General features: G+C 37.0%; 1 protein-coding gene across 3 annotated transcripts; it reads left to right on the top strand.

Moving 5' to 3' along the window:
• The first annotated feature begins 19 nt into the window (after window positions 1–19).
• LOC112559043 (myb-related protein A-like) lies at window positions 20–16890 on the top strand. Of its 3 annotated transcripts, none has more exons than XM_025229893.1 (18): window positions 20–197; window positions 1335–1464; window positions 1914–2066; window positions 2552–2655; window positions 3389–3517; window positions 3942–4143; window positions 4618–4645; window positions 5467–5551; window positions 5749–5885; window positions 6289–6413; window positions 7053–7265; window positions 7688–7800; window positions 8411–8534; window positions 8873–9001; window positions 9647–9742; window positions 11672–11803; window positions 12657–12740; window positions 13037–16890. In XM_025229893.1, the coding sequence occupies exons 1-18, from the start codon at window positions 175–177 to the stop codon at window positions 13148–13150; spliced, it is 2121 nt and encodes a 706-aa protein (XP_025085678.1). In that variant the 5' UTR covers window positions 20–174; the 3' UTR covers window positions 13151–16890. The 3 variants fall into 3 exon arrangements, with proteins under 3 accessions (XP_025085678.1, XP_025085677.1, XP_025085679.1); XM_025229892.1 differs by lacking the exon at window positions 20–197 and adding an exon at window positions 893–1050; XM_025229894.1 differs by lacking the exons at window positions 20–197; window positions 9647–9742 and adding an exon at window positions 893–1050.
• The last annotated feature ends 28 nt before the right edge of the window (window positions 16891–16918 follow it).

Below are 16918 nucleotides of genomic sequence, written 5' to 3'. Positions count from 1 at the left end.
CCCTTTAAGCGTCGTTATAGCGCGCAATCCAAATCGCAAGCGCCATCTTTGGACCGAAGTCTTATCTCGTATTATTGGAGACAATCGCAGCTAATTCTGTGAATAAAAGTTATAATACAAAGACAACAATAATTTCAGTGATGGAAAAACCAGAAATGTTATCGGTCATGGACAATGAGTGATTCGGAATCTGAAAGGTTTGTTTCCAAAAATTTTTTTTGGGGCGTGGGCTTTGCAATAACTTCAGCTTGCTGCAATAGCACAATGCCTAACCTGACTCCGACGATACTTTTCGATCCTAGTTCGCTCATCTAGAAGTATTAACCAGTTTTTTTTAAATTAAAAAATTTGATGAAAGAAAGGAATATAACAAATAAATGTGTGTTGATGAATTGCTGCATAGCACTTTATTCCATTTGCACCCAGACCACTAAATTAATTATTCGCACAAAAAAAGGGACAAAAACCGCTGAGGTGCTTATCTTAAGCACTTAGCTAATTTGCGTGGTTTGTTACAAGCTAAAATCATTAGTTTTTCATATAAAGGAAGTGTTGAAATAGTCATGTGGTAATGAAAAACGGAGGTCATGTTCACAATGCAGATTGCACTTCCGACTTCACATTTTGTCCTAGCGTTCAACTAAATCGCAGCAGATGCAGCACAGCATCCTCATTTGACTGTCAAAGTATAACATTATTTAATTGTCTTACGTTTGTTGCCAAGCTACTACCATCATTGGACTAGACAGAGCTATTGCAGTCTATCAACGTGTTGTGCGCGTGAGTCTTGTAACGAGATATACGTTCAACGTTCTTTAACGTGCTCGCGTGCAACGAACGTGAAAAATTGCGTGTGTACCATGGTTACGTGACGAATGTTAGAGCGTTATTTTTTTGCCGATGACGTTTTTGCATTCCAGTATCAGTTTTCAATTCTGCTAAACCGTCTTGAAATTGAGAACAGTCAACCTCTGCTTGTCGTTTAGACTTAGATAGAAGGGTCATGATTCCAATTCCGTACACTTACTACATGTCAGGAAAACCATACAGGTGAGAATTAATTTATACAGCAGTCAAGCAGCTGAAGTTCCTAGGCTGATGTTGATTGCTGAACAAAAAAGTGCATTGTGCTAATAAATGCAACACAAACTGTCTGACAACTGAAGAACTTCAGTAAAGCACAAAAGAAACATGGAGACTGATAAGGCACAAACTGGAAAAAAAAGTTTTGTTGTTTAGATTCTTGAAATGCTCTTTGAGTCACTAGTTCTCATTTCAGTATCTTCTACCATTATAATGCATACATAAGACATTTTGTTGTCTTTGTTCTTCAGATCTGATGGAAGACACTTCGGTAGCAGTGATGAGGAAACTGATGATGCAGAGCCACTAGATCATGATTACAATTTGCCACAAGTTAAAGGCAAGAAAGTTGTAAATCGTGGCAAGTGGACCAAAGACGAGGTAAAAAATATAGATGTTCACGAATTATCATTCATTGATAATTATAAATATAAATGCATCTTAACATTTAATAAAACACATTTGGAGTTTGAATATTTTCTACTTAAATTGGGATTTTTCCTTCTGCTGATCTAACTAGTAAGGATAGCTTTGTAGGATGTAGAGTTAGCGGGAAATAATCTAGTTGGAAGGAGCAGACCTCGAAAACATTTGGTTTATTTCCAACCTGATTTAAAAAGAAAAGAAAAAACCTCCTTTTATCCAAACAGTCAAGAAAAATCTGTCATCGGCTATGTACGTTTAAATTATTTAACAGAAAAGCATACATTTTGAGCTACACTTATTTGGTAGATGCAATAAAATCAAATTTTGGGACTGAATCACATTTCAATCATAAAATTTGATCACTTCTGTTTTTTAATGTTGCCAGCCATTTCTGTTCTTCCCAGGATGAAAAGCTTCGAAAGATAGTGGAAGCTAAAGGATTACATGACTGGAAAGTTGTGTCCAGTTTTTTCCAAGATCGCACCGATATACAGTGTCAACACCGCTGGCACAAAGTCTTGAATCCTGACCTCATTAAAGGACCTTGGACCAAGGAGGTGAAAGCTAAATTTAGAAATAGGCAAAAAATAATATCTACACTTTTGCCGGTGTGAAATAATTCCTTTAACATGTATTAAAGCATAATTGTTTACTGTTATTTTTCATGACCAGTATTCTATCTGTAAAACAGTCTTTGCTGGATTGTTCATCTTTTCCAATACCCAATCTTCATGTAGATTCTGTAGTTTTGCGGTCAGTACAGACCTCAAAGCAGAAAGTTGCTTATTTGGAGTTCACATAGGCTTTCCAAAGGGAAAATTCATTCTGCTAATTTAAAAGGAAAGTTAAAAAAGGAGAAGACTGTGATCCATCCTCCAAGTACCTTGCCATAGGCACGAAATTTTCACTGGTACTGGGCTATGATACTTTTTTTTTAAACCTTTAGCTTTTTTTAATATTTAATCTGCATGTCGCATCTAATCTGTAATTTAAAAGCCTAGTTTGAAATCATTTAACATTGTATAGATTTTTACATCTCCAGGAGGACAATAAAGTGATCCACCTTGTTCAAGAGTACGGCCCTAAAAGGTGGACACTTATATCTAAACACTTGAAAGGACGAACTGGAAAACAGTGTCGAGAAAGGTATATGTCACATCTATACTATCAGCTGTGAAGTTCACGTGGATCAAGCTACGAATATACATATCAAATTTTACTGTTTATGAATTTTTCTGTTGCAATTGTTAACAATGGTATTGGTTGTACTGATGGAAATTTGTCTCAGTTAAAAAAAATTTCTTGAGTTATAAAGATAGAAATAATTTTTTTTTTAATTTATCAAGGTGTGTATGTGTAAAGATTTTTTTTCAAACATCTTGAGCTCTTCCATTAGTAAAAGTACATCATGAATGTTTTAAAATTATTATTATTAGATTCATTGCCAGAATATGAAGAATAATAGCTCTTTCACAGGTGACATCTTTTTGTTCTAAGTGTCTCTTGGTTACACAGAAAATATTCAAATAGGCTGCTTGGTGTATGCAAGGAAAGAACTCAGCTGGCAAGAGATGAACTAAGAATTGTCCATTTTAGATTTACATTAAAATTTAACAATAAATTCAACTGAATTTTGGAAGGAAAAGAAAAACTTTTCTTGTGTTTAGCACACACAAGTAAAGTGCATAATTTTTGCTATCTCGATTGTCTTGACCTCTTTATGACTACAGAAAAACTTGAAGTATGTTAGGCATAATCCCTGGAACACAAAAGAAAAATGTCTGGAGTTTTAGGTCAATGCTAGATTGATGGTCAATATATTTTTATAAATTCTTTAGGAAAAATCATGACAGCATGGTGTTGTTCCTCTACCCTGTAGGTGGCACAATCACCTGAATCCCAACATCAAAAAGACAGCTTGGACAGAAGAAGAAGACCGGCTTATTTACCAGCTACACCGGCGGCTGGGAAACCGTTGGGCTGAAATTGCTAAGTACCTGCCAGGCAGGTCAGTTTCACCTTAGAATGTCTCATCGAACAATAGAGATATGATATGATGATGATGTTTTTGCGATAGCTTTAACTAAGAGCTAAAGAAAACTGGACCTTAGACGTTCCTGTACATGCATGCATGTTTGTGAATGTTTGTGTGAGACCACAGGTAGATCACAGCAGCGTGTGTTGTTTATGTTCATTTCTCCTGAATATTTGGTTTGCAAAGTTACAAGAGATGGAATGCTGCTTAGAGGGTAGGTTCCATTTTATGCTAGAGCAGAGACAATAAGTTTTAAGTGCCAGGCATCACAATTGTTTTATTGCCATTATTAGTATGATTATAACCATCATCATGTTCTGGGCTAATTCTGTTTGATTGTTGCATACACTTGCAAACGTCTTACCTTCACCTATGATGGTTTCATTTTCACTTTTAGGACAGATAATGCAATAAAGAACCACTGGAACTCTACCATGAAACGAAAATATGAGAGTGAAGAGATGGGAACAGTGGATCGGGGCGGATCAGGTTTGCTGCCTTTATATAACCATCCTTACACTCCAAGTTCATCTCATCACAGTCTGCATGGCATACAGCCTGTCCGCCTCTTTCCCAACTCCCACTCACACACCTCCACTGTAAGTGAAAGAGTTATTTTGCTTCACGTCTTTATAACCAAAATGGGGCCTGGCTTTCCTATGAAGTAAAGATAACTTATAGCAGCCTGTACACCCAAGCATATGTTTGCCTTGTTATTTAAAGTTTCATATTACTCTCATTTACATATTAGAGTTTGTGAGAATGATATTCAAAGGAATAATTATTAAGACCATCACTTTAAAGGAAAGCAGATCACATTTGAGCGCATGCAAATATATTTATAAATTTAGTCTGTGCAAAATGTAATGTTTATGGGAAGACATTATTGTAAACTAATACAGTACAAAAACAATTTTTTTATGATTATTATTATTTTAGAAGGATGATTTCCAGATATGTGTGCCAAGTGCTACATGAACTAAGTATCATTTGTGCAATATCACACACAGATATCCGTGTTAGTTTTTTGCATAAATCATTAAATTATTTGTGATTTTGTTGACTGGTTGCAGCATTCCAAAGCTATGAATATGAAACATAGTAAGTAACAATGTATTGAGTTCTCTTTTAAACAAATGAAAATTTGCTTTTTGTATTTAAACAGATGCTAGCAAGGGCTAATTCACTGGCTTTGCCAATAAGGCAATGATCACTTTTTAATTATAATTCTATTTATGTTTGAAACTGTTAAGTGCTAAGCTTCTAAAGTGCATCACACAATATTTATAATAATTAATGCAGTTGTTAATAATACTATAAATGTCTTAAGAAAATATTTCCTCTGACCATACCCCCAGTGATATAGATGCAATGACATTTCTTGTTGTATTGAAGGGTTGGGAACTAATCGATTTTTTTACCTGTAATTAAAGAGTTATAGATCTAATTCATAAACACTACATCAACATTGATTAATGAGCACTTACTGTTAGAGGCCTTAAGATTCATCATCATTTCCTATCAAAGTGTTTGTTAATAAATATCTGAGGATGACTCTCAACACACATGATTGAAACCACTCTTTACCATCCACAAGATCATATTCATTTTCAGAAAGTGCACACCAGTGTACATTCCTGGTCGAGAAAGTGTTATATTAGTGCTATGTTTTTAATTTATGTATGCAAAATCTGTCAATGACATTTGACAACCAGTAGTGTTAAAATATTAGCTTTGGTGACAATACAAAATGTCTTCCATGGTGAGACCTCCAACCTAATTTGTTTTTAAACCATTTTCACAGACTGACTACACATTGTTTACATTCTTCAACCTCCGTGGTAAAATTTCTCTCAGTGATTTGGAGCTCTCTTATGTGATCTATGCTAACTTTGAGTGAAACCTGATCTTTTCTCTTGCAGTAAGCATGAATATGCACAGTGCCTTGGGGGATCATGAAATGGGACCGCTTCAGATGACACGCGGAGGATCTGCAACTCCTTTGAAGTAAACAGCATTCCCCTTAATTCTACTCTAATTTATTTTAGACCTTCATAAAAAAATATTTTTCATCAGACCTGATATGTAGTGACCTTAAGACCATTGGGTACTGAAATACTACTTTGATGGCTTTATAATCCATTTTTTTATTCTTCATACCACTGGGGGATTTTTGTTTTTGTTTTTGTTTTGGTTTTTTTAAGGTCACTTTCAGATTTGCCAGACACATTTTTGGACCCTGGTAATGAGTTTAATGGACTAACTTCCTTGGAATTGATGGAAGGAGTAGATGTGCAAACTGGTGTAACCCCTATTAAGTTTTCTTCACTTCATAGTGAAGGTATGCATCTGTCAGACTGATATTTCATGCATGCTTATTGCTTGTCTTTTAAGAATTGATACTGCAAATAATACAGATTTTAGACAAAATATTGGCATCCCTGCCCATCTTTCAATTTTATCCTGACTTATCTGAAGACTGAATCACCACATAGAGTTAAAATATTAAAATTGTACTTATTATCCTTTTATGTCCTCAGCTGTAGTTTTCATTTTGATTGGATTTAAATAATAGGTTTAACAAATATATCATTCAGATGCAATTTTTTTGCAATGTTTTGCATAAGAACTTTTATATTGTTAAATTAATCATAATTTACACAAAGTTGGGGAGGTGGCTTTAGATATTGGATATTTGGAGAATAAACTTTAAAAACCCTGCAGTTTCTTTCTCCATGTGACAGATGTTCGTTTTGATGGCCATGCAGTGGAAAAGATTCGCAATTCACAAGGCTTGATGTCTATGACATCCGCCATCAACAGAATGAACACCCCTGCCATTCTACGCAAAAGTCGTCGCCGAAAACATGTGAGAGTACTGCTGTGTCTTTAAACGTACATCTATAAGTATATTTTCCTAAGTAACGCTTGCCAGAGCCAGCAAGGAGGACTAAAAACCTGCAACAGCTCAGTTGTCAGATCATGCTGCTTTTGCCTGAGTTTGGAGCCCATTATGAAACCACAGAGGGAAACTTTGGCATGATGAGAAAGCATTATTTCAGTATGATATTAAAGCACTTCACCACAGCTCATGCCATTGCTGCTCTAACACTTATTGTGGAATGGTAATTCTATTTGGGTCATCAGCAAGAGAAGACTTTACTTGCACTCATCTGCCTTGTAAGAGAAACACATGAAGATGGAGAGGAGGATACAATTTTATGCTCACAGGATAGTGCTTTTGTTGGTCTTTAAAATGGTTACATATGTGGATTTTTCTGAAGTGGAGCCCACTGTAAATTAACCTATACTTTTCTGAGGGTCTGTTGCCATTGTTGCTTTTACATTGCTTTTCTTTCTCTTTTGCAATCTGAAAAAAAAAAACCCCGAAGAGACCAAGCCTTGTTTTTAGTGGCATTTTAAGATATTTGCACTTCAGTCATGTAAATGTGATTCTCACATAAAGGCTGTTTGGATGATCAGTTTGTGCACTTCTTCTGTTGGACAGAAACCATCACGTAACAGGATGCACAATGACCAGCTTCTACTGTCCATGGGAGTAATAGAGCATGAGGAAGACGAAGAAGATGAGGAAGAAGAGCTGGAGGACGAGGGAGATGATGGAAGCAAGGAGAATAAGCCCCCAGAGCTGGACAGTCACCCCTCTTCCTGCACCCCCACTGGCACTCCCATCAAGAACCTGCCCTTTTCTCCTTCTCAGGTAAGACATCCAGGACATCTCATATGGATGACTTGCCCTAGGTTCATGTTTCTGATTGACCTGTCAGTCATAGTTGAAACCACTGTGTGGTTTCCTGAATCATGAATTGCATTATCCCTTTGAGAACTCATTATTAATAAAGGGTGTCTGATGGGGAAAGAAATGTCAGATTATCATTGAAAAAAAGTGGAAAGAGAAATGTTTAACAAGTTGTTTAAGGGGAGAGGTGCAAGTGGGAAGAAATTATAAACTCCTCCCTCAAAAGAAGTTAATTTCTGATAAGCAAGGGATTAAAGAGAGGGGAAAATCTTTTCCTTTTGTTTTTCTATGTCATGCATTGTCACTTATTTCCAAAATAATATTTGATTAAGATCTAAGTTTGAAGTAATCATGACTGAATAGCCTACTGTGTGTACATGCAGTTTCTCAACAGTCCTGAGCTTCCCTTTGCCACTAGCAAGCTCACTTCCACTCCTATTTCTACACTACCGTCTTCTGCTTCCACTGTCACCTCTGGAACATCTTGTACTCTGGGGTAAATCATTTTTTTTACATTCTTATTAACCACAAGCCCCAAGCTTTACTTAATAAACTGGCAGTGATGTTACCACTAAATTTATGTAATGTTCATTTATAATATTGCTATACATTGCTGAAGTTAATAATCTGCTTTCATAGAGCAGCGTGAAGAGCAACACTGGGGGTTATGGCTTCATTTGAAGTATTTGAGAAAAGTTGGTAGTGTTGATGGAATTTATTTAGTGTTTCCAGCATTATTCTTTCACACTATTGAAGTGAATCCATGTAGGGATTTTTTTTTTTTAAGTTAGATGGTAGCTTAATTAAGCCGCTGAGTATACTAAATTGTTGTTTTACCGATAGTAAGGTCACAGGTGAATCTTGAAGATTACAGTTCTCTTTCCATAAGGTATAACTAAAAGGATGATTGTTCAATTTGAATTTTACTGTATTAAAGCTGTTAGATAAATACTTCAGTCGGTGTGGCCATTCTGCAGCTTTCTTGACATCTGGCTGAGGATTTATATTCATTAAACAAATTGGATATGTTTGGGGAGAGAAGTGGGAGGAGAGGGAATCCAGTGTCCTAGCCTGATTCATGGAGATAGCTGTGAATTTTGAAACAGATCTTTACCCAAGCAGACAACACCCTATGGCAACCCCACGATGCTTGAGCTGTCTCCTCGCACTCCGACACCTTTCAAACACGCAATGGCGGAAGTTGAACGCCGTGCTCGTGCCAAAGAATGGGTGAGCAGTTTGGCCACTCTGCTTGTCTCCAGATTCAGGGGAGGTCATAACGGACATGCAAGCAAAGTCCTCACAAGGACTCGGATGCCACAAAAAAGAACATAAAAACACTTTTTATCCAGAGTTTTATCTAATTATCAAGACTTTTTATGGTATCTGCTTACCTTAAATATAGATTTTTGTTATTTGAAAACAATAAAATGAGGTAGTCAATGATTATGTAGTGCTAAAACAAACCTACGGAAAGTGGTGAGGGTTTTTCCTCTAGTTACTTGTGATGAGAGTAGACTGCAGAAAACCACAGCGTCTAAATGTCTAATAAAGATGTCTAACTGCAGAGTCCTGGTGATCTGGAGGACCTTGGTGAGGTTTTGAAAGACTGTGAAGCAGGCTATGATGCAGATCTTTCCAGTGGTGTAACACCAGCCATGCAGACACGTCATTCCAAGCGTAAGCCTAACAAGGAGGTGAGCCTTTGAAGTCTGATTATAAATGTTATGTATATGTGCAAAGTCCTAGACTATATATGTGTGTCATTAACCTGTTGTGGCTCTATAGACTGAGATGTATTTGTCTCACTGATTTGTCTTGCTGTTTTTGTGCTCAGCGCAGTTGGGGCACATTAGGCAGATTTCTGTTGCTTGTCAGAGGGCTTTTCTGCTCATTTTTTAATCTTCATGGTCTTATTTGTATGCACTTGCTGACATTATTTTTTATAAGATACATAGTGCATGTCCTAGAATACCGTAAACTATATCTGTATTGTTTTATTTTTATTAATGCAACAAGAAAGCCTTAAGTGTTTGTAAAAAATATTTAAAAAATGTATTGACACAAGAAGAAGAAAAACACAATTCAAATTTCAAGAAAACACAATGGGTCGATGAGCCGGCAATACTGATTTTCAGTGCAGAATATTTTGGCAGCAGGCAAATAGCTCTGTGAAAGATTAGCTGATGTGGTATGCTTGGTGGCTATAGCTGTTCATCAGTATCCCTACATTATAATGCTTTGATCCCCAAGCATTTTATGATAGTCATGCATGAACATTTGTATGCTTGGCCTGCTTGCCTTGCTTTGTACTAAGCTGTTTTTGCATTCCACTTTACCAGCATGTGCAGCATAAAAAGGTCCGACAGTCATTGGAGCAAAAGTGGGCCACACAAGAAGAAGAAAAGAAATCTCTTCTACTCTCCCCTGAAACACCAGTAAGCTTACTGCTAGGCGCCAGTAACCCTTGCAGCTAGTTGAATTTTTCAGGCATTTATTTAAAGTTTCACATTCTGGCAGGAGAGAATGGATTCAATCCAGGAGAGGGAGGCAAGGGTCCTTGTCAGACCAGATAGAAGTAATTAGCAAAGAATGATCACTGTGGTTGCCAGCATTGCGTGCGCTTCTCATCTCCTTCCCTCCCATGGGTTGAACCATTCTTTCCTTTCTAAACTTAAAAGTTTAACCTTTAGCACTCAACAGCTGCAGCAGGCTTGAAGCTGGAGACACAAAGGACAAATATTTCTACAGTGATTTCTGTTGTAAGCCAACACTCCCAGTAGGACCTGCCCTGCTAAGCTACTAAAAGGGAAAGGTATTCTCTTGCCTTGCAGTCACTGGGGCGTAAAGAAGCCACTTATCTCAGCCAACTTTTTGTGCAGACAAAGACAGTGCTCATCTTCTTTTCACTGCCTTACCTTCTCCCACCCTCTGAGCAATGGGATACCCATTCCAAAGCTGGTTAAGCTTGAGGAAGTACAGTTGCATGGTATTGAACCAGCTAGTGTGTGCACATTTTGTTAAGATGCTGCTGCTCAAACCACCAGGCTGGCTGCTTCCCCTTCAATCACCTCAAAGTTCTTGGTTTGTCTGGCTTCCTTATCTCTCCATGTTCCATCTGAGGGCTTGTGAGAAATACCCTAGGATAGATTCTGCAGAATGTAGTCCAGCCATTCCCATGTCTTCATCTTGAATTCTACTATGTAATGAGATAGAAGGATGGTGTCGTGTCAGAGTTACCAAACATTGGTTTGAGAAAAACAGCCAGTAGTTTTTTCTGTTGTCCTTGTCGTGACCCACTCTAGAGTAAGCAGTGAAATGTATCATCCTGTTACAGGAGCTTTATAGTCAAATTATATTTCACAGCAGAGGGTTGTCTTTTGTTGCTGGTTTGTTTTGTTGTTTTGTTTGTTTGTTTGTTTGTTTGTTTGTTTGTTTTTTTTGGGGGGGGGGGGTAGTTTGGGGCTTTTTTTTTTTATTTTTTAATTTGGTTGCTTTTTGCAAGCCTCTGACCTGCAAAGCTTGTCATTTACTTCCCATCTTTTATTACCTGCCTCCTCAGGCTGAATTCAAAGGTTTTGGTGCATGGTGTTTGACCAACATGTTAGTGCTGTCTTTGAAACTATTGGCTACTAGTTTGGTTGTCATCTAGCACAAGTCAATAAGGGGCTACAAAAGACCGCAACATGTGATTTTATATACTAATGATATATGAACTGCTAACCATAATTGCCTTCATCTGTAGAAGTGCATTCTGGTCTTTCTCAGAAACTATGGTAGACTATTTTAATGTGGCACATTGTGTAATATATATGTGCAACATGGGCACCTTTTACAATAATAATAGTGAAACTCTAAATTGTTGATATTAGCAAGAATATCTGCAAAAAATTCAATATTTGCACCTATAAAATTTCCTTGAGAATTTCTTATAGCAGTCCCTTCCATACTCTGTCAAAGCTTTAGCCACTGAATAAATCTTGGTGCACTTTTCTGTCATTAGTACCTTTAATGATAGACTATTGTATGCTCCTCTTTTATTTGGTCCTGCAGTCTTAGCATTCCTACACTGGTAAGATTCATAGATGTCTTCATTTTGCAGTGATGTTGCTTGCTTAGCATTAGTTTATTATTGCCAACTTTTGGTGATTCCATTATTATTAATAATTCTAAATAATAATCCACATTTGTGCACATGCACATACAAGCATTGGTATGTGTGCATACATATAGATAAGATAGTGACAGTGCTTCAGTCTATTTTCTGCCTCTATGAAAGAACTAGAACAAACTTCTGATTCAGTAACACACTAAGTGACAGAATGATTGGTCCAGGAGAATCAGAACTTTCGTCTCATTTTGCATAGAGCAAGAGCTTGGCCGGTGACTCCAGTCTTCTTTTTTCACCACCCTCAATCATCAAGGATACATTGCCAGAGGAAGTCCTAGAGGAGGTGTTTGCTCTGCCTAAGTCCGTGCTATCTATGGCTGGTGCTCCTGTAAGTAAGCTGTATGTCCTGATCTCATCAGTTTGAGGAACATGAATGATAGTCTCTCCACAAGCCACAAAAAGACACTGTACATTTCATGCACATTTGAGACTTTGTACAATTCATTATCCTGATTTCAAATATGAAAAGGATTTTGCTCTGCGCTAAGCAGAACATCTCCCTATTTCCACAAAAAATGTCCTTCAGTCAGAATGTTGATCTGCTATTTTGACTTGAAATGTTTTGGACTTAAAATCATTATTTTCTGCATGATCTATATTGTTTTAATTTCCTGAAAGGATGCTTCTTTGTTGTAGATGTTTATTGATGACATGATATTATACTATTACATTTAGCTCAGTTCACTAGCGACAAAATAATAAGTGATGTCACACATGGCAACAAGGAGTGAGTGACTTCAGCAGTTGGTATGAAGAAATTGCTATGAAAAAAAGATTAGAAATCATTACATCATTTCTACGTCGGCCTAGACTGTTGTAGAACGTAGAACTGCTATATCTAGTTCTTTCTGGAACCTTCTACTTATCTGTGCATGTAGCATATAAGCACATCTTCTGTGACAGTGAGGGTCATATTAGTGATACAGCGTACAAGTGAAATATGAAGTAACTGTCTTCAAAGAAAACAGGCATCTTTGGAGAGATTCTATTTAACGAGAAGACCAAAGCCATTTTCCGGAAATATTTAAATCAGCTCAGGAATTTTTCTTAAACTGAGATATTGTGCTTTTTTATTGTTGTTGTCTATGTTATGTAATGTTGTCTAACTTCATCATAATTACAATGTATTAAAACCAATATTATTATCTACTGATATATGCTCTTGATATTCTTCGTTGCAGGGCAAACGGAAAAGGAAGTCTATGAAACGAATCCGATTTGATGATGAATATCCTGTCAGAAGTATGCTAGAAACCAAGGTGAAGGTAAATGTGATATTCTAGTAACTGTTCCATCATGATCAAAGTTGCTGTATGGACAAACCTTCAGCCATTTTGCATTGTCTCATTAAAAGTATTTTGTTATTGGCCTGTAGTTGTCTAAAGGGAAATAATAATGATTGATTGAATTTATATAACAAATTTCACTGTGCAGAGACCTACTCAACACGCTGTAATAAGACCAAGAAAGAAAATCATGTGAGATGTGGTTCATTTAACTTTTATTTATGTACATTTAGGCCCTAGTTTATCATTTCATTCATTCCAATGTTTGATTTCAGCTGGATGAAAATTTTGAGACTGTTGCCTGTGGCAAGACACCTGTTCAGCTGGAGATGACAGAGCTGGCTAAGCAGTGCTCCATGACATTTAAACCTCGATCATTGGTCCTGTAATTAGGTCTGACTTGCTCCAACTTAAAGTAACAGTATATAGCGTATTGAGCACAACCCTACATCGATGTCAAGCAGCCAACTTTCTCAGAGATGTGTATATGTCAACATCCCCAGCTCTATAAATGTTGTGACCAGATGATTCTTGTGCACCTGGGTGCTTTATTGGGTGCTGCTTCAAAAGTTCTGATGTCATGCAGAAGCAATAGTGTTGAAAGTGTGAGAGTTCTTCATTCCTAGGAAGCATCAGAATTCCATCCTTGCTGCAGAATTGATCTTGGCGGTTTCTCTCATCACAGCTGCATGTCTGTTGTCCTGTTATCAGACAGGAGCCTGTATATTTCTGGCACAGAGCTAAGAAATCAGCAGCCTTCAGTATATAAAGTGTATTCAAATTAACAATGATGTAGATATTGGTTACCTGTTTTTTTCATTCTTGGAATGACAAACCTATCCCAGGATTTTAAGGATGTCTTTGTAGTAAAATTGCAAAGTATCAGCACCACCTGCATTTTAAAACACACCATGTATTTTATTATAAGTTGAAGGTTTTAGTGCATTCAGATTCTGAAGTTTTCATGCCTGTATTGTGATAAAAGTTGAGTTTTAACTATTGTCTTTAGCAAAATGGGTTGCTAAAGTTTAGATCCACTTTTGTAAACAATGGGTTGCTGGATTTTAACTACTGTCTTGTAAAAGAGAGTGGCTTGCTGGATTTTAAGTACTGGCTTGTAAAATAGCCAACTATCAGATTGTGGTTGTTAAGCTTCGTTTCAAGTTGGACCTGTTTTTAAGTCCTGACTACTGTTATTTAAGCTTTAGTTTTTGGAAATTGACAGGAAAAGCTTTATTGTGGCTTGTCTTTTAGACATGACTGTATAATCCACTCCCATGCTACTTCCATGCTGTGAAGATGTGTTATGCATATTAGCTGATTGTCAGTTGACTTCTGGTCAACATTACCACATCTGTTTTTTATGGGCAAATGATGTCTTCTGGAAGACCATATGATGTTCAGTGTGTAAGGGTGCAGTGTGTGGGTGGGTAAGTAGATGCATGTGAATATATAGATGTCTTTAGAGCAGATCATTTCCTTCATTGTCCTAATTTTTATAAAATATTGCATGTGTTGTATGTTCCAGTGGTTTTCTTTTTCTTGTTTCTGTACCTCTCTTGTTAAGAGAAAATGACACAAAACTTGTTAACTTCTTTGCATTTTTATCTATAGCTTTTGTTTCTTGAATCTGTTGTTATGACATAGAATTATGGGTAGGATATACTGTTCTTTAGTTTTCATTAAGAAATATATGGGCAAAGTGTGAGTTATTGACACTATGCAAGAATAAATTGAAGGTATTAGTGAACTTTACAACAACTGTTTGTATTTATATCAAGCATTGAAGTGTAAAGGTTTTCTTGAGAAATGAAGAACATACACGAACTTTGATTCAGGAAATCATAAACACCTCAAACCAAACATTTTGCATTGATAATAAAATATCACCATAGTTTTAAGTAGAAATTCTCCATCTTGGTTCCAAGCATTTACTCTTGACATTGTGTTAGTCTGAATTGTAATTTGTGGTCTTCTGATTGTATAAATGCATTTTTACATTTTTATTGGTAAATGGGTGGAATTTAGTTAATAATAAATAAGGCAAACACTATGCTTAGCTAGCTTAGAGTAGTGAATTGGACAAGCTGGACACTTGGTGCTTGCATGCAAAGTTACTCATTTTGGGAGGGACAGGAGTTCTACGGTAAAGATTGAAGAAGTGCTTGTGTTGTCACAACACATAGAACAGCAAGCAGCTTGTTCCTCTGTACAGATATTGTGGACAAATGTCACAGTAAAGTGAACTAGCTTGAGCACAGATGTCTTGAGGTTAGCCTGATAACCTCTTGACCTCTCAAGCCAGGCAGGTTCCTGTGCTGAATAGAGATCTTGCCTACTTTGAACAAGGAACAGTGTGTCCAGATTGTCGAATGACTTAGCGGGAGGGAGTAGAGGAAGGGTGAAATACAGTGTGAGCAATCCCAACTGCAGCAGCAGCAGAATGAGTCTGGAGCGTAAAGATCCATATTGCAGAAATTGATGACACTACACTTCCTGCTGTAATTTGATGAATATTTTGATAGCTTAATAGTGAAAAACGCACCCAGTCTATACAATCCACTGCTGCTGTGAGCAGCCTAACAAAGATGTGGGGGTTGTGGACAAAGTGTAAAGGGACTAAAGGACTGGCAAACATTGTGATCCCTTGGCATGCCAGCAAGATTCATGTGTTTTAAAGCATGTTTATTTCATATTTCTGTAAAAAAGTTTGCTGACATTTGTTGGATTTTCTCTTCTTTTTTTTTTTTAAAGCTTTACTTATGCTGATATCGCAAAACATTATTGATGGGAGGTACTTGACTATTGTCTGTTCATTGGTTTGTTAACCTCCTTGATATTCGGCCTCAGAGTTTCAATTGAAAGCTCTTAGCTCCGAGTAGTACTTGCCTCAGTGCTATATCTCTAGTTAAATCAAGTCGTTTTCAGTAGTGCTAGCTGCCTAGGATGGTACTTGCTGCAAGCATTGGTTTTCTATTGATACCATGGTAAACTGTCCTTAGAGTGTGGATAGTTTCATAGAAAGTAAAAGCTTTGCCAGACTAGGTCAAATGTTTGGTTAAAAACAGCCTTTATCCTGCCTCCCCAGCATGGCTACATGGTCTTTATCCGTCCCTTCTTAAATGCTTGAGTAGCATTTCTCTCCAACCTTTAAGTTTCATCAGTTATGTTTTCAGCAGACTTGAAAAGTTTTCATTGGTGTAAATTAAACTTCTAAGGGAAATTGTGGCATTTCACCACTTTCAAAATTTATTTAAAATTTGACCAGTTTTTGTTTCTATACACTTATGAATGGCAAAACGTAGTGAGAGTTTATGCACCAGTAAAAGAAATGTTTATATATTGTTCAGATTAAAGGATTCCCCACCATCCCCATGAATTTTTTTATTATTATTATTATTTGCTAATAGACTCTGCATTTTCATATTTTGTTCATGCCACTGCCATATATTTATGATCATTCAGATACTGTTAATGTAAAAAGTTTGTCAGCTCACATCAACCCAAGCATGTTAATAATGGTGATCAAGGTTCCTCTGTACCAAATACCAGGTTCCCTTGTCTCCAGTGTTGGGTTTGCGATTTGACATATACATTGTTCATAGTAGCAGAATACTTTATCACTTGCTCAGAAATACTTCTGCATATTTGCTTATTTATTTTGGAGAGGGGGTTCTAAAATGACTCAAATCCTAAAGATCTGTACTTTTTTTCTTCATTGTTTCAGAGACAGGCCTATTTTTCATCCTCTGATGGTTTACTGTCCCCCCTGCCCCAACAACCGTTTTTTTCAGTGCCCTAGAGTTTGACTTCCAGTGTGGACTTTCAGGCCACAGCTCTGTATTGGGCAGAGCTGCTGGACACACTATCAGCGTGGGTATGTAAGCCTGTCTTTCGTGGGCAGGTTTCAGTGTATGACAACATGGGGCTGTACAAGAGCACACAGTTTTACAGTTGGTCTGCTGGTGGCTGAAATGATCATTTTCTTTTAAAGAGGGAAAACTTACAGCTGTGCTCTTAGGTCATGTGTTCATGTTAACGTTTGAAGTATGTTATCCTTGTGTATTGAAGGCTGGCAGATGTGATTTTCCACTTGTTTTATTTTTCAAGCAATAAAAATGAAAACAAAGTCTGTGTCCCTACTCTATACAAAGTAC

The sequence above is a fragment of the Pomacea canaliculata genome, linkage group LG3 (assembly GCF_003073045.1).
Source record: "Pomacea canaliculata isolate SZHN2017 linkage group LG3, ASM307304v1, whole genome shotgun sequence".
Lineage (NCBI taxonomy): Eukaryota > Metazoa > Mollusca > Gastropoda > Architaenioglossa > Ampullariidae > Pomacea > Pomacea canaliculata.
Note: the sequence above shows the minus strand (reverse complement) of the source record. Positions and strands in the feature narration are given on the sequence as shown.